General features: G+C 50.4%; 1 protein-coding gene across 2 annotated transcripts in view; it reads right to left on the bottom strand.

Annotated features, from left to right (window-relative positions):
- The window catches only part of LOC147097724 (uncharacterized), a 342,880-nt gene that overhangs the window by 34,203 nt on the left and 282,502 nt on the right, over positions 1–26,175 (bottom strand). For both annotated transcript variants that reach the window (XM_085971762.1, XM_085971763.1), the window contains 10 exons: positions 21,060–21,113; positions 18,168–18,221; positions 17,262–17,369; positions 16,605–16,658; positions 12,493–12,546; positions 11,071–11,124; positions 7,050–7,103; positions 5,346–5,453; positions 5,178–5,231; positions 2,154–2,207 (listed from right to left, as the gene is read on the bottom strand). In XM_085971762.1, the coding sequence (XP_085827888.1) occupies positions 2,154–2,207; positions 5,178–5,231; positions 5,346–5,453; positions 7,050–7,103; positions 11,071–11,124; positions 12,493–12,546; positions 16,605–16,658; positions 17,262–17,369; positions 18,168–18,221; positions 21,060–21,113 (648 nt within the window). The remainder of the gene's footprint in view (positions 1–2,153; positions 2,208–5,177; positions 5,232–5,345; positions 5,454–7,049; positions 7,104–11,070; positions 11,125–12,492; positions 12,547–16,604; positions 16,659–17,261; positions 17,370–18,167; positions 18,222–21,059; positions 21,114–26,175) is intronic.

Raw genomic sequence — 26,175 nt, 5'->3', positions numbered from 1 at the left:
TGTCTTGGGTAGCATTGCAGAAAGGCAGCAGTCACGCCAAAGCCATCAAAGCAAAGGGCGAGGCCCCTTTCAGTAACCACTAATGAAGTAAAGGAATAAAAACAGAAAATGCTGGAGAAACTCAGCAGGTCAGGCAGCGTCTGTGAAGAGAGAAACAGAGTTAACGTTTCAGGTCGATGACCTTTCGTCAGAACTGGAAAAAAGCAGGAAATGGAACAGATTTTTAAGCAAGTGAAGGGGCTGGGAAAGGGGGGGAGGGGATGAAAGAACAAAAGGGAAGGTCTGTGATAGGATGGAAGGCAGGAGAGGTTAAGAGACATTGAGATATTCAAGGCGAGACGAGATGGTAATGGGGCAGGTTAAGAAACAAAGGATGGCTCGAGATGGTGTGAATTGCGCTGGCAGAGTGAAAGACAGCTGCCATGTGGGGGAGAAGAAAAAAAGACACAGACAAAGAATGAAGTAAATGAAAAGACAAATGAAGTAAAGGAACTGTGCATCAAGCATTAGTTTAATGTTCTTACTGACATTTTGAGATTAGAAGAGTGTCTATTTACTGTAAATATACCATTTGTACTGAGCACTGTCTAATTACCTGTTTAATGTTCAATATACTGTATGTGTCTAGTGGATTAGAGTCTGACCCCTCCCTCAATCTGAAATTCACTTGCCTGTGGAAGATGAGGAGATCACCACCGGGGAGTATGCAATATATTCCAGTAAACCAGAGTACAGTGGTTGGGCTCACTGTTCAAACCCTGGGTCTCGTGTCATTTACCCAGAGAGTGAGCAGGTAAAAAGCACACGCTGGTTCGTAGGAGATGAGAGTTCTTCTTGTGGAAGGGCCAAATGAGGCTAAACCCACGGGGATATCTGGAGTAAGAATCCCAAAGAAAAATGCCCCTTAGACCAATAGGAGACAGAGAGCACACACGTTGCTAACTTGCTGCCGAGTTTATTTGTGGAGAGAGAAACAGAGTTAACTTTTCAGGTGGATGACCTTTCGTCAGAACTCGGATGGCCTCTGTACTCACTGGGCAATTAGGGATGGGCAATAAATGCTGGCCCTGCCAGCGATGCCCACATCCCGTGAATGAACGAAAGAAAATTCATAAGTTATTTACATATTTTCAAACTCTTTAGTATTAAATCTGTGAATTAAACTGTGTGAGTGAGAGTTTTTTTTTTATTTGTTCATGGGGTGTGGGCATCGCTGGCAAGGCCCAGCATTTATTGCCCATTCCCTAATTGTCCTTGAGAAAGGTGGTGGTGAGCTGCCTTCCTGAACCGCTGCAGTCCGTGTGGTGAAGGTACTCCCACAGTGCTGACTTTGTCATAAGTGGCTTGTTACAACTGAGTGGCTTGCTGGGCCATTTCAGAGAGTCAACCACATAATAGGCCAGACCAGGTAAGGGCAGCAGATTTCCTTCCCTAAAGGACATTAGTGAACCAGTTGGGTTTTTACGGTAGTTTCATGGTCACCATTACTGACACTAGCTTTTTATTCCAGATTTATTTAATGAACTGAATTTAAATTCCCCAGCTGCCGTGATGGGATTTGAACTCACGTCTCTGGATTATTAGTCAAGGTCTCTGGATTACCAGTCCAGTACCATAACCACTATGCTACCGTTCCCCAGAGTGTGCGAGAGAGACATATGAAGTGTAATACAGGAAACTTTTTTTTATCCGGCACGGACGGGACCGACGTGGTGCCGGTTCATCAAAAATTCCGGATAACCGAAAGCTATAGTAAAAGATACGGAGAGCTGACAGCTCCATATAAAGCAACAAACCCTGTTAACTGTAGAACAATGGCCACAAGTTCCAAGCATCTCTGTAGCTTAGCAACAGCTGCAGCCACACCCTTGCACAGCAACAGATGGAAGAAGGCAAATACAATATGAAGTGAAACCTACTCCTGAATTTTGCTGGTTAACCGAGATTTCCAGTTATTTAGGTGCCGGTAAATCGAAAGTTTCCTGTAATATTTAATATATCACTACTGTAGATAATTCAATGGTGTTGGGATTAAATAGGAATGTGGCTCTGGGTGCCAGTGGATTTATAGAAGTGATTAGAACAAGGCCATCAGAGTCAAGCATCCATCACTAACACACCATCTCTTCAACGGATCTGAGGAGATTGCCTACCTTGTCACCTTTTAGTCCTTCATCACCCTTCAGACCAGGCATACCGGGAGGGCCCTAAACAGTGTGAGAAAACAGACAGTTACAAACATTAAAGACAAGCAGGTGAGATTTAACGAGGCCCCCCTAATATAAAGGCAGGAGCGTCCCACAGATGTTGACAACCTCTCACCCTCTGCCCAGGATTGCCAGCTCCCAATCCCAGCATTTCGTCGCACTACTCTCACCATCTCTCTTTGGAGAGCAAGAGCGAGAGTGAGAGAGGTTAGATTTCACTTTGATTCCGAAGGCTTTACATGGAACCTATTGCCCTCGGCAATGGCTGTGGACGGTGGGTTAGCTCGCTCTCCAGAGAGTGAGCCTCCTCCTTTCCTACAAGCAACAGAGAATGCTTGCAAATCATTACAGGCAGGGAGGGAGATCAAGAAAGAGAGGCATTGGCCCAGAAATTCGGGTCGGGGGCTTCCCGCGGGTGCAAGCCCCCGACCTGCACTTACCTAGCGCGCCGGCCGTTGAGCTGTGGGCCCACGTGGGATTCCGATCCTGGGCCTCCTCCAACTGCCGGCGCGCAGTGCTTGCGTATCCCAGGGGCGCAGTTAGTTCGATGCGTCCCCTGGGATCACGTGGGCCACGGAGAGCCAATGGTAGCAGGGAATGCTTCATTCATAAGTTTGACAGGAAGAGCTGTCAAACCTATAAATACTATAAGCCCCAAAACATCACTAAAACTTCAAATACATTATTTTTTAAATCACATTTTTAAAATAACTATAAATTACATGAAATAACTATTTTAAACAATAATTTAAATTTTTGAAAAAATTAATTACATTTTTTAAACAGGGCTAAGAATAAACTTACCTTTCTTTAAAGTATTTAAAAATAATAAACCCGTGGAAAAAATGTTTTAATTTTAATTAATTCACCACTTACCTTGTTAAAAGCAGGCCTTGCGCCTGCTTTTTTAAAAGTGTAACTGCTGGAGACTTACCCTCCCGGGAAAACCTGGGAAAAAAACGTAAGTTCGATGCGCACGCGCTGCCTCTCCGGCGCACGCGTTCGACCGCTGAACCCCTTCTTTCAGGGGAACGGAAGTGGCGGTTTCCCGCGCATGCGCAGTGCATGCAGGAAACCGGCACTTTCGTTGGGCCTACGCACGAGTACCCAGTGTGTACTCACCCGTGGGCACCCGAATTTCTGGGCCATTATGTTTCAGTCAGCTAGACACGTGCAGCGTCCCATCACCATATTTAAAGCTCTCAACACCAAGCTGCTGAAAAGTCCACGTGGGCAGGTTCTGTTTGCCCGATATGGAAAGCACACACTCATTTTAAGGCGTGGCAGTTCAAAATCGATGGTGGGAAAGGGAGGCAGGAGAACAAGAAATTAAACATTTTAAACTTAAAAAGAAAGATAAAAAGGGTCAAAATAGGTCGAAAAAGAGTAAGATCATACTTAAAGGAAATGCTGGAAAGCTCGCTGACTGGTAGGGTGGTGGAAGGAGATTCAATCGTAACTTTCAAAAAGGGAATGGGATAAATATTCGAAGAGGAGAAATTTGCAGGGCGGTGGGGAAAGAGCAGGGGGGTGGGACTAATTGGATGGCCTCTTCTGTGCTGTAGGATTCTATGATTCTAAGAGAATAGAGAATTGGGAGAGGAAAACAATTATAGCTGGGCGAGTACAGGTTAAATGATTTTTAGCATGAAATTATTTGAGGGATTTAATGTGCTGGCATGGAGTTAATATTGCAGGAGTTAAGATATTCTTGATGTTTGAGTAGGTTTTTTTTTTACAGTAGTATTGTGTAGGGTGGTGAATCTTTGGAATTCTCTACCCCAGAGGGCTGTGGATTCTCAGTCGATGAGTATATTCAAGGTCGAGCGATAGATTTTTGGATATTAAGTGAATCAAGGGATTTGGGGATCGGGCAGGAAGGTGGAGGCGAGGTCGAAGATCAGCCATGGTCTTATTGAATGGCAGAGCAGGCTCGAGGGGCCGAATGGCCGACTCCGGCTCCTATGTCTTGTGTTTTTATTTAATATTGCAGTTCAGTTCAGTGTCGCAGTGCACAAACTGAAAATAAATAAAACTGGTTTGCCCAGGAGGGCAGCAGTTTCTCAAAATCATTCGGTAAGCAGAGGGCCGAATCATCAGTCTCAGATTAAATCTACTCCATCATTAAGCTGCACCAGTCTTGCGCAAAAAATAAAATCAAAAAGACTAATGGAATGTTAGCCTTTATAACTAGAGGGCTAGAATATAAATGGGAGGCGGTTTAGCTACAGCTAGACAAAGCCCTGGTTAGACCACATCTGGAGCACTGTGAGCAGTTCTGGGCTCCGCACCTTAGAAAGGATCTACTGGCCTTGGAAGGAGCACAGCACAGATTCACCAGAATGTTACCAGGGCCCCAAGGGTTAAACTATATGAGGAGCGATTACATAAACTAGGCGTGTATTCCCTGGAATGTAGGTTAAAGGAGGATTGGATTGAGGTTTTCAGGATTTTGAAAGGAATTGATAAGGGAGGTAGAGAGAAACTTCTTGCACTGGTGGGCAATGTTCCCGCTAAGCTGCGCGGCCATTTGCTGGTCCCTCGTGACCTGGGCCCAGCTTTTCCAATGCTAAATTCCGCGCATGGGCGAAACTGTGAATGGGCTGCACAGCCCCTTAAAGGGGCCACGCACTCAAAAACGAATTAGGGGGAACATTGAGGATGGGGCAGTCTAGGACAAGGGGGACATAACCTTAAAATCAGAGCCAGGCCATTCAGGAGAGAAGTTAGGAAACCCTTCTTCACGCAAAGGGTGGTGGAAGTGTGAAACTCTCTCCCACAAGAAAGCAGTAGATGCCAACTCAATTAATAATTTTAAATCGGAGATTGATAGATTTTTGCTAGACAAGGGTACAAAAGGATATGTATCCAAGGCGGGTGGACGGAGTTAGGATACAGATCAGTCATGATCTCACTGAATGGCGGAACAGGCGCGAGGGGCTGAATGGCCTCCTCCTGTTCCCATCTTACCATCGGGCCAGGTGGACCAGACTGGCCGGGAGGTCCCGGAAGGCCTTGTTCTCCCTGTTTAAAAAGAAAAGACATTGCGAGTGGTTATCCATTGATAATATGTCCAGTAGTTGATACAGTTTATGATGAAATAATAATGATAACAGTCTCTTTGTATCGTTTACTTACTGCAGGGCCAGGTATTCCTCGGAGTCCTTCAGGCCCAGGATTGCCTGGTGAGCCCTGTGGCCCCACAGGCCCAGTCCTACCTGTTGGGCCTTCTCGTCCGGGCGAACCCTATGTGAAAAATAGCACGGCGACATGCTGTTATTCTGTAAATATATAGGAGGTTGTGCTTGTAAGGAGTTTACCTAAAAATACAAATATCTAACACTGCGTGATTCAGTTAAGAACCTTATTTTTAATCAAGGGGACAACACCTCCCAAACCCAGGTCCTCCACCACCTAGAAGGTCAAGGGCAGCAAGCGCATGGGAACACCACCACCTCCAAGTTCCCCTCCAAGTCATACACCATCCCAACTTGGAAATATATCGTTGATCCTTCATCGTCACTGGGTCAAAATCCTGGAACTCCCTCCCAGCAGCACTGTGGGAGTACCTTCACCACACGGACTGCAGCAGTTCAAGAAGGCGGCTCACCACCACCTTCTCAAGGGGCAGTTAGGGGGATGGGCAATAAATACTGGCCTTGCCAGTGATCCCCAGAACAAGAGAATGAATTTTAGAAAAAGTGTAAGTGCCGAGCATTGTGAAAATATCTTATTAAATAAATGAGGTTTGAAATGCAGAATTACGGACAATCTGTTATATTCCCCCCCTCCCCCCCACCCACCCCTCAGAGACTCAGCCAAGTGGAAAATCCAAAACTGGTTTCATCGGCTTTCGTCAGTGCTTGCGATTCACCCACGAGCCACATTAATTTTACATTTAGCGCTCAGGATGCACGCAGGAAATTTTAACGCAGCTCTCTGTGCGTCTTGTACTTCCCATGTAAGTCGTGAACATTTTAAAAGTTAACTTCCGCCAAGGTCGAGACTAGTTGCGAGTTGTGGCAGGGCAATTATAGGGAGATTCCCAATTAAGTGGAATTTTTCATTGCATGCAATTGAGATATATCAAACCCCTTCCCATATATCCCGCTAGACAGAATTCCAGTGTGCCAAACCCCATCCCATATATCCCACTGGACAGAATTCCAGTGTGCCAAACCCCTTCCCATATATCCCGCTGGACAGAATTCCAAAGGATCATGATGTGTTGGAACACTATTGTTTGGAGCAAGAAAGAAAAAGTAGATCCAATTCCTGCGCTGCTCCGTATCCCAATTTAAGTTTGATGGGAGTTACTGGGATGCTGCAACATCTCCCTGTTGGGAGAGCAAAATGGACGGGAAGGTTATGCTTGGGCCGTGCCCTAGGACCCACGGTTGGCAGTGCCCTAGGACCCACGGTCGGCCGTGCCCTAGGACCCACGGTCGGCAGTGCCCTAGGACCCACGGTCGGCCGTGCCCTAGGACCCACGGTCGGCAGTGCCCTAGGACCCACGGTCGGCGGTGCAGGGTCAAGATTAGTTGCTGAGGATAACATCCAGACATGGTTCCTGTTCCGACAGACATACCAGCGACCGCTGGTGGAAAATGAGAGCGGATGGCCTGAAGCTGAGGACAGACTGCATTCATCAGTGATGCCCTCCTAGTCAAATAGCCCGCCAACGCTCACTAACAGAGTTGACATATGGTGAGGCCGCGCAGGCCTGCCGGCACTCATGGAACCAGAGTCCGTGTCGTCAGGAGATAAAGGCAGGAAACCCTCCAGTAAATTTAACAATCGCGGTTTAGTGAAGCTTATTACATTATTTTTTAAAAGCCCTACCTTCGAGCCCTTCAGGCCCTCTCGCCCCTCCGATCCCGCAGGTCCATGAGGCCCCTGAAATAGAGCAGTTGCGTTAAGAAACCAGCCAGCTTTTTAAAAAAATCATGAAAAACAATCCGGCAGCAACGATGCGAGTCAGCGTGTGGGGCTTGCGGACACATGCCGTGACATTATTGCTGCCTCGGGCTCCGACATTCGACGAACGTGACCCGAGTACAATTACACGGCACGGAATAGATTCCAGTGTTACACCAGCCCCACACTCAAAGGGCAGGAACCATGCATAATAGGTTGTCACGGTGATACATTTGCTTTAAAGCACCGTCCAAAATCCCCTTCCAAACACTGCTTCCATTTGCAGAGTGCCCTCCCAGCATAGATCCTGTGAATTGCATTGAAAACTAAACACTCGATCATGAAGGTCTTTCTTTGACGTGGCACCCGGCTTGTCTTATGTAAAAAAAAAATTTGCAGTGGGTTCCATGAAGCCTGTTCTTGGATGCTGGCCTTCTAAAGTGACAAATGACAAACCATATCACTACTCCTACAGGGAAAAAGATGTCAAGCGACTCTGATGAATACGGTTGGGGGCCCACTGAGTTATGAATAAATCACATTCCTTTTCTGCTAATTTTTGGGAGCGTTAGGGATTGTATTCTGGTATGCTGGTCTTCACAGCGAGAGGATTCAAGTACAGGAGCAAGGATGTCTTGCTGCAGTTGTACAGGGCCTTGGTGAGACCACACCTTGAGTATTGTGTGTAGTTTTGGTCACCTTATCTGAGGAAGGATGTTCTTGCCATGGAGGGAGTGCAGCAAAGATTCACCAGACTGATACCTGGGATGGCAGGAATGACGTATGAAGAGAGATTGGGTCGATTAGGCTTATATTCGCTAGAGTTTAGAAGGATGAGAGGGGATCTCATTGAAACTTATAAAATTCTAACAGGACTGGACAGACTAGATGCTGGAAGGATGTTCCCGATGGCGGGGGAGTCCAAAACCAGGGGTCAACAGTCTAAGGATAAGGGGTAAGCCATTTAGGACAGAGATGAGGAGGAATTTCTTCACCCAGAGAGTGGTGAACCTGTGGAATTCTCTACCAAAGAAGGCAGTTGAGGTCAATTCATTAAATATATTCAAGAAGGAGTTAGATATATTTCTTAAGGCTAAACGGATCAAGGGATATGGGGAGAAAGCAGGGACAGGGTACTGAATTTGGATGATCAGCCATGATCTCATTAAATGGCGGAGCAGGCTCGAGGGGCCGAATGGCCTACTCCTGCTCCTATCTTCTATGTTTCTATTCCATAATTTCGATTAGTTTTTCCTGTGACCAAACGTTAAGTTACATTCAAAGCGGGATGAAGCCTCGGAAATGCCAGCAAATCATCCCCAACTGTCTTACACAGTGAATCGCCTTGTGGGGCGACTGTTCAGCGGGGGAAGACGTGACTGCCACTCTGTGGCGTGCTGCCACTATTTGCCTGCACATCAAGTGCCCGTACTTCCAAAGTGATTCATTGCCAGTGAGGCACTTTCAGAAGGTCCTGGAGATGCGAAGGGCGACATATCAATGAGATAAAAGGCAGGTTATCTCAAAATTAAATGTTAATTAAATTTTTTTAAATGAAAACAAACGGCAATGAGATGAACCATCTTTTAATTTTATTGGCGATGGTTAAGAGAGAAGCATTGGTCAGGATATGGCAGGCAGTCCCTCGGAACCGAGGATGACTTGCTTCCACACTAAAAATTAGTTCTCAGGTGACAGGTGGGGCAGACGGTGGTTGAAGGGGGCGGGTGGGTGGGGGTGCTTGGGTTGGCGTGCGCTCCTTACGCTTGCTCCTGGCAAAGAGACTCGAGGTGTTCGGCGCCTTCCCGGATGCTTCTCCTCCACTTTGTGCTGTCTTGGGCCAGGGATTCCCAGGTGTCGGTGGGGATGTTGCACTTTTTCAAGGAGGCTTTGAGGCTGTCCTTGAAGCGTTTCCTCTGCCCACCTGGGGCTCTCTTGCCGTGCCGGAGCTCCGAGTAGAGCGTTTGTTTTGGGAGTCTCGTATCGGGCATGTGGACGATGTGACCCGTTCAGGATATGAAGAGAGGCATGTGCAACACGCACTATATGCAGTGAGGCTGGGTGTTGTGCCCAGCAGAAATGAATGCGTACAACAGGCTCACACCCTGTTTAACTTTACAGCAGGGCTTCTGACACATGAAAAGCAATCGAACTGAATGCCAATGTCACCAGGGGTACCAAACGTTCAGAGGAAGGGTCTTCCTCAGGTTCCCTCTGATCGCTGCCTACCCTCAGCAGGCTCTGTTGGATCCACCCTTGTTATAGAAAACATAGAAACATAGAAGATAGGAGCAGGAGTAGGCCATTCGGCCCTTCGAGCCTGCTCCGCCATTCAATGCGATCATGGCTGATCATCCAATTTCAGTACCCTGTCCCTGCCTTCTCCCCATATCCCTTGATCCCTTTAGCCTCAAGAAATATATCCAACTCTATCTTGAATATATTTAATGAACTGGCCTCCACTGCCCTCTGTGGCAGAGAATTCCACAGGTTCATCACTCTCTGGGTGAAGAAACTCCTCCTCATTTCAGTTCTAAATGGCTTACCCCTTATCCTTAGACTATGACCCCTGGTTCTGGACTCCCCGGCCATCAGAAACATCCTTCCTGCATCTAGTCTGTCCAGACCTGACAGAATTTTATAGGTTTCGATGAGATCCCCTCTCAATCTTCTAAACTCCAGTGAGTATAAGCCTAATCGACACAAACTCTCCTCATACGTCATTCCTACCATCCCAGGTATCAGCCTGGTGAATCTTCGCTGCACTCCCTCCATGGCAAGAACGTCCTTCCTCAGGTAAGGTGACCAAAATTGCACACAATACTCAAGGTGCGGTCTCACCAAGGCCCTGTACAACTGCAGCAAGACATCCTTGTTCCTGTACTCGAACCCTCTCGCTACGAAGGCCAACATACCATTTGCCTTCTTAACCGCCTGCTGCACCTGCATGCTTACCTTCAGCGACTGGTGCACAATAACCTTAGTCTTTCTGCGCGGGTCAGCAATATGCTTTCACCAACCCTAGCCTCTCCTGGCATCAGGAATTACCCCCCCCCCACCCCCCAGGCAGGTTCTTAAGCGAGCGAACATGAATTTGCACTAATTGCGCAAGACCTGCACACACACAGTTGCTTTAAAGCCAGTTCAGAGCAACTCCTTGCCAGCAAATCTTGTCTATACAACTGTCTGTCGCGGCCAAGTCCACCCCACGGTCGCAATGAGGCACATTCAGCACGAGAAAATCGGTTTCTAAAAGGGATCTACTTCGGGAGCGCAAACAAAACTGCTCCCATTCAAGGAAGACACTCCAGAGACTGGAGTACAAAGTCCAGGCCGACACTCCCAGTGCAGCGCTGAGGGAGTGCCGCACTGTCTGAGGTGCCGTCTTTCAGATGAGACGTTAAACCGAGGCCCCGTCTGCTCGCTCGGGTGGACGTAAAAGATCTCGCGGCACTATTCTGAAGAAGAGCAGGGGAGTTCTCCCCGGTGTCCTGGGGCCAATATTTATACCTTAACCAACATCACTGAAAAAGATTATCTGGTCACTATCATTGACATGAATCAGTCATTCATGAAAGAAAGACTTATGAAATAATACTGAGCGGCCTGTGGGTGGCGCTGTCCAGGGAGAGTATAAATACTCGGGCACGGGCCCAGCTTGCGCAGGACATTCTTAACAGGAACTAGTGAAGGACACAACTAGACCTCCATGTTGTAAAACAGTTGAGTAAAGCTTTGTTTAACGCTTAGACCAAGTGCCTAGTAGTTTCCTTACGTCAATCACATTGCTGTTTGTGGGAGCTTTCTGTGCGCAAATTGGCTGCCGCGTTTCCTACATTACAACACTTCAAAGTACCTCATTGGCTGTAAAGCACTTTGGGTCGTCTGGAGGTCGTGAAAGGCGCTATACAAGTGCAAGTTCTTCTTTCTTGCATGCAATACTTACTCGCTTTCCAGGAGACCCAGGAGGACCTGGCTCGCCAGATGCACCAATTGGGCCCTGCAAACCCAACAAAGAAACGTTACATGGATTCAGCTTCTTCAGCAGCTTCGAGAACATGCAATTGGCTGGCTGGAGCAAAAAAGCTGGTTGACGTGTTGCTGTGATTTCCATTCAGTCGTTACTGGAAGTGTTGAACAAACAGTTGCTAATTGATTGGGAGTTATAGGGATAAAGGCCTCTGATTAGTGCGATCTACTCAGATCTGTACCAAGGTCTCAGCTTTCACTACAGTACAACGGTAACTACACTTCTATAGTAGTCCATTGGCTGTAAAGCGTTTTGGGATGTCCTGAAATCATGAAAAGCGCTATATAAATGCAAGTCTCTCTTTAACCACGTATATTAATGATTTGGATGAAGGAATATCCAGATTTAGAGATAATTAGGATGTTGTGTAGATGGGAGCATGAAGTTACAAAGCACCCAAAGAGGGAAGCGGGGCGCTGCGAGGGAATATCGTGGTGCTATGTGGTGCTGCGGCACATTGCGCCGCGGTATTGCAGGCCTTCCTCCCCTTCTCAAAGGGGAGGGGCCTTGCGCAGTGCGACCTGGGACCCGGGGATCTGAAGTACCGGCAAAAGAGCCCGGCACTCAAGGTAAGTGCTGGGCTTATGGAGCGCAGCCGGCACTCCGCGGGGGGGGGGGGGGGGGGCGGGTCAGGAGGCCGGGGACGGCAATGGGGGCAGGCGGCCAGCAACAAAAATGGCCGCCCGGCACCCCGCCTTTAAATAGCGTCCGGCGGTAAGTCAGGGGGCGCTACCAAAGACCACGGCCGGGACGCGACGCACGGCGACGACGTCATCGCCGGCAGCACAAGGCCGCGGGGCACTAACAGTTAGCGCCGCCGCTAACCTCCCGCTGAATTTCGCGGGAAACGTTGGCGGCGCCGCGCCCGGGCGCGAGTTGCTTTGCGCCCCGTTAGCTAACAGGAGGTGCAAAGCAACTGAATTTCCCCCCCTCCCCCACCCCAAGACTTTTCATGTACATTTTGTCCGACCAGAAAAGGCCATTCTGGGCCTGGACATTTCTCTGTCCCTCTCTGTTTACATCATAGTTTGGAGCAAGAAAAAGTTTCATAAGTCGCTAACAAATCCAGCAACGGCCCACACCCTCTAAACTCTGCTGCATTGCCCTTCCCTGACACAATGCCGCAGGGCAACTGCACCTTGCGCACAGGAGGAAGAAACTCGTTGGAACTGCGTCTGGTTAGTCCATGCTGTCAGCTAGTTGTAGACATAGCACCCCGGTGATTTGCGGGAGATGGGCGTGGGGGAGGAGTTTAAACCAAAAAAAAAAAATACTTTTAAGACAATATAAGAGGTTTCTGATGAATGCATAGTTTTGCTTTGACTGTGAAGAACCTACCGGTGATCCAGGGTCTCCAAGGCTGCCCTTCTCGCCAACTCCACCATCCACACCCTAAGATAAAATCAGAAAATGCATTGGTCGTCACAGATAAGTTAAGGTACTTGGAAAAAGAACCAGAGGGGGGATGAGGAGTTTTTTTTTAACGCAGCGAGTTGTTGTGATCTGGAACGCGCTGCCTGAAAGGGCGGTGGAAGCAGATTCAATAGTAACTTTCAAAAGGGAATTGGATAAATACTTGAAAAGGAAACACTTGCAGGGCTGTGGGGAAAGAGCAGGGGGGAGCGGGACTAATTGGAGAGCTCTTTCAAAGATGGGCCAAATGGCCTCATTCTGTGTTGTATCATTCTATAGGGGGAGAAATTCGGTGGAGCCGCAAATGGGGTGCCCAGCTCGCCTGGGCGCCGGAATTACCGCTGCGATCGGAGCAGTTGCGACCGCCGGAAATTCAGCTTGTGCGCCCCAAGAGGGACGCGGGGCGAGGCTCGAGGCGCTCCGCGTCCCTCTTAGGGCACTGAAACTGAATATCGCAGCGCAACGTGCCGCAGCACCACACGCCGCGGCACGGTGCGCTGCGGTACTGCAGGCCTACCTCCCATTCTTAAGGGGGAGGGGCCTGCACCAGCGCGATCGGAGATCGCGAGTGCCGGCAAAAGAGCCCAGCACCGAGGAGAAGTGCCGGGCTCTCAGAAAACAGCCGGCACTGCCGCGGGGGGGGGGATCAGGAGGCCGGGGACGGAGGTGCTGGCAGGCGGCTGCCGAAAAAAACGGCCAGCCCCGCACCTCCACCTTAATTTGCGCCACTCCCGCCACAGGTAGGCCCCGTGAACCGGGCGCGATTTGCGAACGGCGCTACAGAGGCGGGCGCTACCAAATATCGCGATCGGGGCGGTGCGCACACCAATGACGTCATCGGTTGCGGCGCAGCGCAACAGGCTAACGCCGCCATTAGCGCCCCAGCTTAATATCGCGGGAGGCGTGGCCAGTGGCGCTAAAGCCACTGAGTGCCCTCTTTAGGCGCTAACTGGTGACGCAGCCCACCGAATTTCTAGGCCAATGATTCTAATAGTTATTTTTAGTGGGGCAGGAAATAGAGAAGAATGAATTCCAACATTACCCACGATCTCAAAGGAAAGGTGTTATTGGAGGGGGTAGGAGCTGGACAATGTAACACTGGTGTAAAGTACCGTCAATTATCAACACTTCTTTCATCCCGCCTGGTTTTTGTCTCTTCCTAGTGCCTGACTTTCTAGCCTACAGCAGATGCCTTGGCCACAAACTCCTCTTCTCTGACAATCCACTTTGACCTGACCTTCAGAAGGATGTCCCCTACTGTACCCAGAGTGACAGGCCTATTGGCCACATCTGCCATCCTTGTAGCCCCTTTGATCGAGACCGACAACTTGCCAAATTATGGGCAATTGTGTGCTGTTGATTCATGCCCACTGCAAACTACATTGAGACAGACCCAGGCTTATTTCACTTACAACTATGAAGGGTTTTAGATCGAGTAAATAAAGAGAAACTGTTTCTAATGGCTGAAGGGTCGATAACCAGAGGGCCCAGATTTAAGGTGATTGGCAAAAGAACCAGAGGCGACATGAAGAAAAACATTTTTACGCAACGAGTGGTTAGGATTTGGAACGCGCTGCCTGATAGAGCGGTGGATACAGATTCAATAGCAGCCTTCAAAAGGGAATTGGATAAATACTTGAAGGAGAAACAATTGCAGGGATATGGGGAAAGAGCGGGGGAGTGGGACTGACTGGATTGCTCTTCGAAAGAGCCAGCGCAGACTCGATGGGCCAAATGGCCTCCTTCTGTGCTGTGAACGAGCATGACTTTCATCCAATCAGCCCGAGTTGGATTGAAACTTAAATCCTAGAGGCGGAAGCATAGTGTGTTTGTCCACTGTTCCACCCAACCTTTGCTTCCAACCAACGAGGCCCAGGACCCAGTTTCTTTGCTGCTCTCTCGCGCTCCCATTGTTTGACGGGACCCTGAGAAACATTCATCCCTCACCGAACAGTCAGACTTTTCCAGGAACTCATACTGTGGAACTCCATCCCTCCTTCCTACTATCTACAGACCTTTAGAATGGCTTCCAGCAAGTAATTAGGAAGGCTAATGGAATGTTGGCCTTTATTGCAAGGCCTATGGAGTATAAAAGTAGGGAAGTTTTGATGTAACTGTACAGGGTATTGGTGAGACCACACCTGGAGTACAGCGTACAGTTTTGGTCTCCTTATTTAAGGAAGGATATACTTGCTTTGGAGGCAGTTCAGAGAAGGTTCACGAGGTTAATTCCCGAGATAAAGGGGTTGATGTGTGGCAAAAGGTTGAGCAGGTTGGGCCTATACTCATTGGAGTTTAGAAGAATGAGAGGTGATCTTATTGAAACATATAAGATTCTGAGGGGGCTTGACAGGGTGGATGCAGAGAGGATGTTGTCCCCTCGTGGGGGAATCTAGAACTAGGGGTCACAGTCTCAGAATAAGGGGTCGCCCATTTAAGACGGAAATGAGGAGGAATTTCTTCTCTCAGAGGGTCGTGAATCTTTGGAATTCTCTTCCCCAGAGAGCTGTGGAGGCGGAGTCAGTGAATATATTCAAGGCGGAGATTGACAGATATTTAAACTACAGGGGAGTCGAGGGGTGTGGGGAGAGAGCGGGAAAGTGGAGTTGAGGCCAAGATTGGATCAGCCATGATCTTATTGAATGGCGGAGCAGGCTCGAGGGGCCGAATGGCCGACTCCTGCTCCTGTTTCTTATGTTCTTATGTTCTGAATTTATCGACTCTTCTCTCCTATCGTCACCAGCCCCCCAGGATTGGCCTGGAGTCTCCAGGAATTGCAGCTTAATCTCCAGGGCATTGCTGCGAGGAACACCAGGAGAAAAATCAGAGGTTTTTTTTTCCAGTTTCTTTGAACCCATTTACTTATTAGTTATAGCAGGGGGTGCCCGGCGTTGCCAGGGCAATTTTGGGCCGCGCGGTCTCCCTGCCCGTGTCTGTCCCCTCTCTCTCTCCCTCCCTCTCCCCCTCTCTTCTCCTCTCCCGTCCCTCCCCCTCTCTCTGTCCCTCCCTCCCGTCTCCCTGCGTAGCGCGTCAGGCCCGGTGCCGTTGTGATACCGGCAGTGCGGGGCCTAGTGGTTGAGGGCCGGCCAGGATCTCGGGCGGAGATGAACCCGAGCTGAGCTCCCCAGGGGATTGCGCGGTTGACGGCCGGCAGCTGCAGCTCGCCTGCCCGTTGCGTGTCTGGGGCCTAGCACTTGAGGCCCGGCCGGGCTTTCGGGGCGAGATGGACCAGAGCTGAGCTCCCCCGCGGGTGGCGTGGTTGAAGGGCGGCCGCTGAGGATGATCCGCCCGCTGTGTGGAAACTCACCTATCGCTCCCAGAGTCGCAATGTGGGGGTTTGTTTTGTCCCTGTGGGGATGAAAAAAATGGCGGCGATGTTTAGGGAGACTCGAGGATTAGGTCCCACCAATGACGCACGGATTGGTCAACCATCAGGTCACTGAACTGTAGGATTGGTCAAGCAGCACGTCAGTCAACGCTAATGAGAGGTAGGATTGGTCAACTGGTAATAAGTGGATTTTTGAACGTTTTTTGTATACTGTCGGAACAATTTTTGTCTGACAAAAAAGTAAATACGCCTATGAGAGTCCCCTAATAATAAGCTTTCTTTTTGATATAACATATGTATAGGTACGCTCTATAACTTTTGATTGTATAGCCGGACAGACAGAGAGACAGAAAGACGGAAAGACATACCGTTTTTTATATATATAGATAAAAGGATTAGAGATGGGGAAGAAAGGCGGTTTGACTGGACGGGGCAGTTGGAGGCAAGAGTTCATGTATTAAACCTCCAGGGATACGTCCGGAGTTGGTATCCCTACCTATTGTTGCTGTCCCGGACAATGTGGCGCTTTCACCATGGTTTCTCAGTGTGTAAAAAAAATAAAAATAAAGACAGACTGGGAGAAAAGACGAATGACTACACCAGCCCGCAATTCAGTCAGCTGTGTGTACGGCGTATTAGCTGGACCACTGACTTGCAATTGAGATGCGGGAGGCCGCACTGAGGTTTAGCTTTGAAGACTTTCACTTACAGGAACTCCTGGCTCGCCTGAAGGACCGGGATCACCTGGAAAACCAGCAGGACCCTGCGGGGCAAAAAGAGATGGAGGATTATAGCGAGTGAAGTGCTGGATCATAATCCTTTAAAGGCAAGAAATAAGCCCAGCTGTGATACTTGGAATACAGAGCTAGAAATGTTACCTTTCCTACATAAAACAAGGATGTACTATTACATTTTATACCCAGGGTGGTTGTATATCTCTATAAAATCGCATACTATTACACTGTACTTGCAGGAGTGCTATCTTTAACATAAAAGTCTATTAATTCTCAGTAAACCCTTCTGTTGTCGGACCGAACTCGCATCAAGTCCCGTTCACCCATCGCCCCCTGTGCTCGTTGACCTACACTGGCTCCCGGTCCGGCGACACCTCGATTTTAAAATACTGATCCTCGTGTTCAAATCCCTCCACGGCTTCGTCCCCCTTCCCATCTCCGTAACCTCCTCCAGCCCTACAACCCCCACACTGCCCCCCCCCTCCCCCCGAGATCACTGTGCTCCTCCAATTCAGGCCTCTTGCTCATCCCCCGATTTCCATCGCTCCACCGTTGGCGGCCGTGCCTTCAGCCGTCTGGGCCCCTAAGCTCTGGAATTCCCTCCGATACAAATCAGCGGCTGATCAACTTACGACGTTGCCTTTGGATCCATCTTCACCTGGAGGACCTTTGACCCCCGCAGGTCCCGCTGCGCCTGGAGGGCCCGAATCACCTTTCTCACCCAGTTCACCTTTATGACCCTGATAGTTAAGGGAAGATTTTTTTTTTTAAAGAAAAAAAAAAATTGGTGTCAAAATCAACGTAAATTTCCAGACCCGCATTCTCATTTTTTGAAATGTCACTTTTACTCTAAGAATCAAAGCCTTTTGAGCAAGAACCTCGCCAGGAACGCACTCCTCATGGCTCCGAAACTGGGTGCCAGTGGGGGGGGGGGGGGAAATGTATTTAATATCTGAGAACATTGGCACTGCCACACCAGCGGTCCTAGTGGAAGATTGCACAGCAGCCCTGGCAGAGGCCTCTGAACCAGGTCTCTGCCTTGATGGGCTGAATGGCCTTTTATTTGTTCTCATGCCAGCATCAAGCTCTGCCAGGGCACTTCCGGTGCTGATCAGATGCAGAGTGAAGGTCCCTCGACTCTGTCCTGGCAACAAACCCTCACACTCCGGGACCAGGACCAGGAGAATGTCCTCTGTTGCATCAGTGTGACATTTCATTCTTCTTCGCATAGCTTTGGGCGGCCACATGGGGCGGGATGACGACTTTCGTGCAAGTTTTGTCCACAGCTTTGTGGACTTGCTCCTTCGGGGAATGACCAACGCTGCCCCAAATCATTAAATGCTGGCCAATTCAGTAGCGTGGCTGAGACGGGCTATTCAGGAGTGAGGGAGACCGTGGATACAAACACTCGCATCTTCAATGGCGCTACAGCTAAACGCCTGAACCAGGCAATTTTTTTTTTTTTATATACACCGACAGTACTGAAGGTAATTGCGTTGGCCTTGTTCTGGGTCTTTACTGTAACGTAGGATACTCACAGTGACACCTGACTCGCCAGGTGATCCCGGGTCTCCAGCTTCCCCCCTCTCGCCCTGTCAAGAAGATCAAACGCAACGGTTATACGGAGCCAAGCCCCTCTCAACCGAAACCACATCTAGCGCAACCAGTGAGGGCGTGAAATTCAGTGCAGCTCCGTTTGGGGCGCTAAAACTTTAAAAGTTGAAAAATTAGCGCCGGGCGCTTATCATTCTTGCCTCCCGCGAAATTCAGATTTAGTGCTCCAAGAGGGATGCGGAGCGCTAAATCAAGCACGAACCACTTCTCTCAGGGCGCTAAAGTCTGAGAGCGGGGCAGTAGCGGCAGAGCGCTAAACAATTTCGAGCGCATTGTAAATGGCGCTCTTTCATCACAGAGGCTGCTTCCTTCGCTTAAAGGGGGAGGGCCGTTGATGCTGCACAAGCTAGTTGTCGTCGGTTCCGTTTTTCAAGGCGACCAGGGTGACTGCCGTTACAGCCCCAAACACACTCACACAGTGGAGGGCTCGGACATCCCGCACCAATGAAACGTTAAAAACTTTGTGCAGGCACCAGACTGCGAGCTGAAAAGCATTCCCTTTAATTACCGCTCCCGAAACGGCCCAGCCGAGTTCACAACGCGCCTCCTCTCGCTGGCGTTGTCGGCGCGAGGCGATAAAGCGAGTGAATTTTCCATTCGGGGAGCTGCACACTTTATGACGTCGCGAGACGCTAGAGGCCCAGGCGCTAAGAGTTAACCGGCACTGGAGTTGGCAGGGGTCGCTGCATTCGCCGCGCCCGGGCACTAACTTCTTAGCGCCCCGTTAGCAACCCCGCCAGTCGCAAACGGGAGGCGCTAACATACCGAATTTCTAGCCTTTAATTACAGAACTGACGCAAATAAATCCCAGAACATGAGGCGACTGTCAGGGACTGGCGCAAGCCTTGGCCTCCCCCCCCACCCCCAAGCCATGGCCTCCTCCTCGCACCCCCCACAAGCCTAGGCCTCCTCCTCCCCCGCCACACCAAGCCATGGCCTCCTCCTCCCTCCAAGCCTAGCCCTCCTCCTCCCCCCCTTGCCAAGCAATGGCCTCCTCCTCCTCCCCCGCCCTCCCCAAGCCTAGGCCTCCTCCTCCCCACCTCGCCAAGCCATGGCCTCCTCCTCCTCCCCACCACCCCCCCAAGCCTAGGCCTCCTCCTCCCCCCCCCAACACCAAGCCATGGCCTCCTCCTCCTCCTCGCACTCCCCCCCCCAAGCCTAGGCCTCCTCCTCCCCCCACCCCCAAGCCTTGCCCTCCTCCTCCCCCAAGCCTAGGCCTCCTCCTCCTCCCCCCCCAAGCCTAGGCCTCCTCCTCCTCCCCCCCCCAAGCCTAGGCCTCCTCCTCCCCACCAAGCCATGGCCTCCTCCCCCCCCCCCAAGCCTAGACCTCCTCCTCCTCCCCCCACCCAAGCCTTGCCCTCCTCCTCCCCCAAGCCTAGGCCTCCTCCTCCTCCCCCCCCAAGCCTAGGCCTCCTCCTCCTCCCCCCCCCAAGCCTAGGCCTCCTCCTCCCCCCCCGCCAAGCCTAGGCCTCCTCCTCCTCCTCCTCCCCCCCCAAGCCTAGGCCTCCTCCTCCCCCCCCACACCAAGCCTAGGCCTCCTCCCCCCCCCAAGCCTAGGCCTCCTCCTCCTCCTCGCACTCCCCTCCCAAGCCTAGGCCTCCTCCTCCCCCCCCCGCCAAGCCTAGGCCTCCTCCTCCTCCCCCCCCCAAGCCTAGGCCTCCTCCTCCCCCAAGCCACGGCATGCGACTAACACCAAAATATATGTAGCAAGGTAGAAGAGCTTTCCGTGGAACTCAAAGCCTCCCTCCCCTCTTGTACTTCCGAGGATTTCCTCCACGGCTCTATTTTAAAGCCACGGATTTCCATCCCAGTATTGTTCTGCACTTTAGGAGCATTGGGACAGGAGTAATAGCTCATTGCGTAAAAAATAATTCTCCTCATCTCCCCCCTGGGTTCTTTGGCAATTATTTTAAATTGGAGTGCCCTGGTTACCGACCCTCCTGTGGAAACAGTTTCTCCCTGTCTACTCTATCAAATTTGAAAATGATGAGAGATATAAAAAGGTATCATTTTTTAACAAGAACTCCGAATCGCCGATCAGTGAAACTGAAGGCCGAGGTCTTTAGCCAGCAGGCCGAGTTCAAACTCAAGGTTTTTCATCCCCCCCCCACCCCCAAAGTGAGCACCGTCTCCTCCACCCTACTGATCCATAGAAACATTGAAGGTAGGAGCAGGAGTCGGCCATTCGGCCCCTCGAGCCTGCTCCGCCATTCAATGAGATCATGGCTGATCATCCAAACTCAGTACCCTGTCCCTGCCTTCTCCCCATATCCCTTGATCCCTTTAGCCTTAAGAAATATATCTAACTCCTTCTTGAATATATTTAATGAATTGGCCTCAACTGCCTTGTGTGGTAGAGAATTCCACAGGTTCACTACTCTCTGGGTGAAGAAATTCCTCCTCATCTCTGTCCTAAATGGCTTACCCCTTATCCTTAGACTGTGACCCCTGGTTCTGGACTCGCCCGCCATCGGGAACATCCTTCCTGCATCTAGTCTGTCTAGTCCTGTTAGAATTTTATAAGTTTCAATGAGATCCCCTCTCATTCTTCTAAACTCCAGCGAGTATAAGCCCAATCGACCCAATCTCTCCTCATACATTATTCCTGCCATCCCAGGTATCGGTCTGGTGAATCTTCGCTGCACTCCCTCCATGGCAAGAACATCCAATCTCCGCTCTGCCGAAATCTTCTGCTATCCCCGCCCCCGCCTCCCCCTCTAGAACGACCAAACACCACAGCAAGTGGATCGAGCAGTTCCTTTGTAACGTACCAGGGACCGGCGCTCAAGATAGAAACAAAAAAAAAGATCACTCACCTTTTCACCCACTGACCCCGGGGAGCCGACACCTCCCGTGAGGCCGGGAGGGCCCTGAGAAGACACAAAGGGAAAGATGCACAGTGAGCACATTCCGTTTCCAAATCGTTAGACCTTGAACTCTCGTCAGGCCGCCGGACTGCGATTCCTTAAAAGGGGCCTGAAGGTTTTGCTTAAAGTAACACCAAGGGAAAAATTTCCGGCACCTATCGAACCTGCCAACAGTCAGTGAGTGAATGTATTTTCTTTCTTGAACAGGTTCGAAGACTGGATCTCAACAACAACTTAAGAGTCTCCCCAAAAATTGCATCGAATTTACAGCACAGAAACAGGCCATTCGGCCCAACTGGTCCGTGTCGGTGTTTCTGCTCCACACGAGCCTCCTCCCACCCCTCTTCATCTCACCCCATCAAAATAACCATCTATTCCTTTCTCCCTCATGTGTGTATCTAGCTTCCCCTTAAATGCATCTGTGCTGTTCGCCTCAACCACTCCCTGTGGTAGCGAGTTCCACATTCTCACCACTCTCAAATGGCACCATCAGGGATCAGGCTCTGTGGAGTTTTTGGCCTGCAAGAGAGTGGCGTTCAAGGTGACATATCACAGTCAATCACAGATACCCCACAGTGCAGATAGAGGCCATTTCGGCCCATCGAGCCTGCACCGACACATATCCCACCCTATCCCCGTAACCCCACGTATTTAATCCCAACACTAAGGGTCAATTTATCATAGCCAATCAACCTAACCCACACATCTTTGGACTGTGGGAGGAAACCGGAGCACCCGGAGGAAACCCACGCAAACACGGGGAGAATGTGCAAACTCCACACAGACAGTCACCCGAGGCCGGATTCGAACCCGGGTCCCTGGCGCTGTGAGGCAACAGTGCTAACCACTATGCCACCGTGCTGCCCCTCAATGGTCTCAAAGAGTCGATCAGCTGGCATTGATTTATCCCCGTGTATTAAATTTGGAATTGTAATGAAGAGTGTCCCTTTAAATACCAGCTCGAACATTTCCCAACTGGGGTCCATTGACCCCAACATACCTGGAAGGTCACCAAATATTGTCAGGTCATGGGTCAGGTGTGCAAGGCACTGACCGCACCATGTCCGGGGTTTTTGTATTCTATATTTTTTCTGTACAGGGGTAATATTACCCGGCAGCAATTGGGAGAAAGAAAGACTTGCATTTATATAGCGCCTTCCCAAAGCACTTTACAGCCAATGAAGTACAGGAAACTTTCCGGTATCCGGCACGGACGGGACCGACATGGTGCCGGTTCATCAACAATTCCGGATAACCGAACGCTATAGTAAAAGATACGGAGCTCAGAGCTCCGTATAAAGCAACAAACCCTGTTGCTTCAGAACAATGGGCACAAGTTCCAAGCATCTCTGTAGCTTAGCAACAGCTGCAGCTACACCCTTGCACAGCAACAAATGGAGTAAAAAAAGTAATAAAAGTTACCTGAACCGACTCCTGAATTTTGCCGGTTAACCGACATTTCCAGTTATTTAGGGGCCGGTTAATCGAAAGTCTCCTGTACGTTTGAAATGTAGTCACTGTTGTAATGTAGGAATCGCAGCAGCCAATTTGCGCACAGCAAGCTCCCGCAATGAAATAAATGACCAGACCATCTGCTTTTTGTTTAAAGTGATGGATGAGGGATAAATCTCGGGTGGACGTAAAAGACCCCGCGGCACTATTTCGAAGAAGAGCAGGGGGAGTTCTCCCCGCGGTGTCCTGGGGCCAATATTTATCCCTCAATCAACATCACTAAAAAACAGATTATCAGGTCATTATCGCATTGCTGGTTTTGTCAGCTTGTTTTGCACAAATTGGCTGCCGCGTTTCCCACATTACAACAATGACTACACTTCAAAAAGTACTTCATTGGCTGTAAAGCGCGTTGGGAACGTCCTGGGGTCATGAGAGGGCGCTGTAGAAATGTTTTAAATCAAGTTGAATCAGTGAGCCAACAGGTTCGGTAACTGTAGGCACCTGGATATCGTTACCTGGGATCTCAGACAGTAAGAATCTCAAGTGAAAATCAACTGTTATTGAAAGAGACATTTACTGTGGATGGGATATGAAATGCTGGTCACATCACACCATTAGCGCACATCTTTGGAAAGATTGCAATCCCCAGCGATCTGAATGGAACAAACCTCCTTTAGTATTCTGCTTGTTGGAAATCCTATTTAAGTGCGATTGCATTTCTTGGCTCTAGATTTTAGATGTGATTGCACTATTTCCAACTGAAAATGAGTGTGAAATGGACCTGCTACATGGAAATATATTTGTTGTCAATTCTCGGGGGGTGCGGGGGTGGGGGGGTTGTGGGTGTCGCTGGGACTGCACGCGACCCAATCACAGTTCCGTGCATGAAATTTAACAGCCCCTCCAACCTGTTCCGCCATTCAATTAGATCATGGCTGATCTGCATCTCAAATTTTTTTTAAATTCGTTCCTGGGATGTGGGCGTCGTTGGCAAGGTCAGCATTTATTGCCCATCCCTAATTGCCCTTGAGAAGGTGGTGGTCAGCCGCCTTCTTGAACCGCTGCAGTCCGTGTGGTGAAGGTGCTCCCACAGTGCTGTTAGGGAGGGAGTTCCAGGATTTTGACCCAGCAACATTAACAAGAATCAGTCATACACACACACACACTTCCACCACAGGGGCGACAATTTGGCTCAGTCCACGGGAAGGGTAGGGGTAAATAAAATAAAAATTGGCTTGATTCTCGCTGCCCAATCTTCTTCTTCTTAGGCAGTCCCTCGGAACCGAGGGTGACTTGCTTCCACATTAAAAATGAGTTCTCAGGTGACTGATGAGTCCAATGTGGGACCTACAGTCTCTGTCACAGGTGGGGCAGACGGTGGTTGAAGGGGTGGGCGGGTGGGGTGCTCGGGTTGACGTGCTCTCCTTGCGCTTGGCTTCCGCTTGCTCCCGGCGAAGAGACTCGAGGTGTTCGGCGCCTTCCCGGATGCTTCTCCTCCACTTTGTGCGGTCTTGGGCCAGGGATTCCCAGGTGTCGGTGGGGATGTTGCACTTTTTCAAGGAGGCTTTGAGGCTGTCCTTGAAGCGTTTCCTCTGCCCACCTGGGGCTCTCTTGCCAAGCCGGAGCTCCGAGTAGAGCGCTTGTTTTGGGAGTCTCGTATCGGGCATGCAGAATAGGACATAGAATACAGGGTGAGGGAAGGATTCTCAGAGAGGTCAGGTTGCATAAACGTGGCTTGTATTCCCTGGAGTTTAAAATGTTGAGGGGTGGTCAAACTAATAAAGGGATTTAATAGGATCAATAGAGAAACTATTACCTCTGGTGGGGGGAATCCAGAACAAGTGGGCACAACCTTAAACTTAGATCCCATCCACCCAGGCGTGAAATCAGGAAGCACCTTTTCCACATAATCGGTAGTGGAAATCTGTAACTCTCACCCCCAAAAGGCTGTGGGACAATTGGAGCTTTCAAGACAGAGATCGACAGATTTTTACTGGGTAAGGGCATCGAGCAATATTGGAGTAGGGGTGCGGAGCAGCTGTGATCTAACAGAATGACGGAACAAGCTCGAGGGGCTGAATGGTCCACTCCTGTTCCTACTAGTACTGAGGGAGCGCTGCAATGTCGGAGGGGCGGTGCTGAGGGAATGCTGCGCTGTCGGAGGGGCGGTACTGAGGGAGCGCCGCGCTGTCGGAGGGGCAGTACTGAGGGAGCGCTGCAATGTCGGAGGGGCGGTGCTGAGGGAATGCCGCGCTGTCGGAGGGGCGGTACTGAGGGAGCGCCGCGCTGTCGGAGGGGCGGTACTGAGGGAGCGCCGCGCTGTCGGAGGGGCGGTACTGAGGGAGCGCCGCGCTGTCGGAGGGGCGGTACTGAGGGAGCGCCGCGCTGTCGGAGGGGCGGTACTGAGGGAGCGCCGCGCTGTCGGAGGGGCGGTACTGAGGGAGCGCCGCGCTGTCGGAGGGGCGGTACTGAGGGAGCGCCGCGCTGTCGGAGGGGCGGTACTGAGGGAGCGCCGCGCTGTCGGAGGGGCGGTACTGAGGGAGCGCCGCGCTGTCGGAGGGGCGGTACTGAGGGAGCGCCGCGCTGTCGGAGGGGCAGTACTGAGGGAGCGCCGCACTGTCGGAGGGGCAGTACTGAGGGAGAGCCGCACTGTCGGAGGGGCAGTACTGAGGGAGCGCCGCACTGTCGGAGGGGCAGTACTGAGGGAGCGCCGCACTGTCGGAGGGGCAGTACTGAGGGAGCGCCGCACTGTCGGAGGTGCTGTCTTTTGGATGAGACGTTAAACTGAGGCCCCGTCTTCTCTCTCAGGTGGACGTAAAAAAAGATCCCACGGCACTATTTTGAAGAAGAGCAGGGGAGTTCGCCCCGGTGTCCTGGGGCCAATATTTATCCCTCAATTCACATCACTAAAACAGATTATCTGATCATTATCACATTGCTGTTTGTGGGAGCTTGCTGTGCGCAAATTGGCTGCCACGTTTCCCACATTACAACAGTGACTACGCTTCAAAAAGTACTGCATTGGCTGTAAAGTGCTTCGAGATGTCCGGTGGTCGTGAAAGGCGCTATAGAAATGCAAGTCTTTCTTTCTTCTTTCTGGAGGGATGGCATTGTCTGTTAAACCACATTCGAGAACAAGCACGAGTTTTGGGGGGAAGGGAGAGGAAAAAGAAATAATTATTTAACATGAGGAGGATAGTCTGCCCCAGCCACATCCCCCTGAAATGGAGTTGTGTAAATAGGGACAAGGAGGAGTGCGGCTTTATTGAAGTAACATATTCCTCGCCGCCTCCTTGAACACGGCGTAAATATATTCAGTTAACTTTGTGCGAAGGCACACACACACACACACACGCACTGCTAAAGCAGCTGTTGTTTGCTGCTACACTCTCCCAAGGCTCGGAGACCTGCAGAAGCTGTTGATTAAACAAAGCAAATAATTATGCAAATAAAAGATTTCAAAGAGTTGCGCTCCGTCTGTCAGTTGCCTCCCAGCTGCTCTGCGAGAAGCACAGCAAACGCTTGGAGCGGCATGCTGCCTGCACACAGTGTGCAGCGAGGACTCGCACACAAGAGGAAGAACTACTACCTGCATCGCTCGAGAGAGAAA

Source organism: Somniosus microcephalus, chromosome 31, assembly GCF_052327205.1.
Source record: "Somniosus microcephalus isolate GS21.2 chromosome 31, FLI_Smic_1.0, whole genome shotgun sequence".
In the NCBI taxonomy this organism is placed as follows: domain Eukaryota; kingdom Metazoa; phylum Chordata; class Chondrichthyes; order Squaliformes; family Somniosidae; genus Somniosus; species Somniosus microcephalus.
This window is presented reverse-complemented; position numbering and strand designations above follow the sequence as displayed.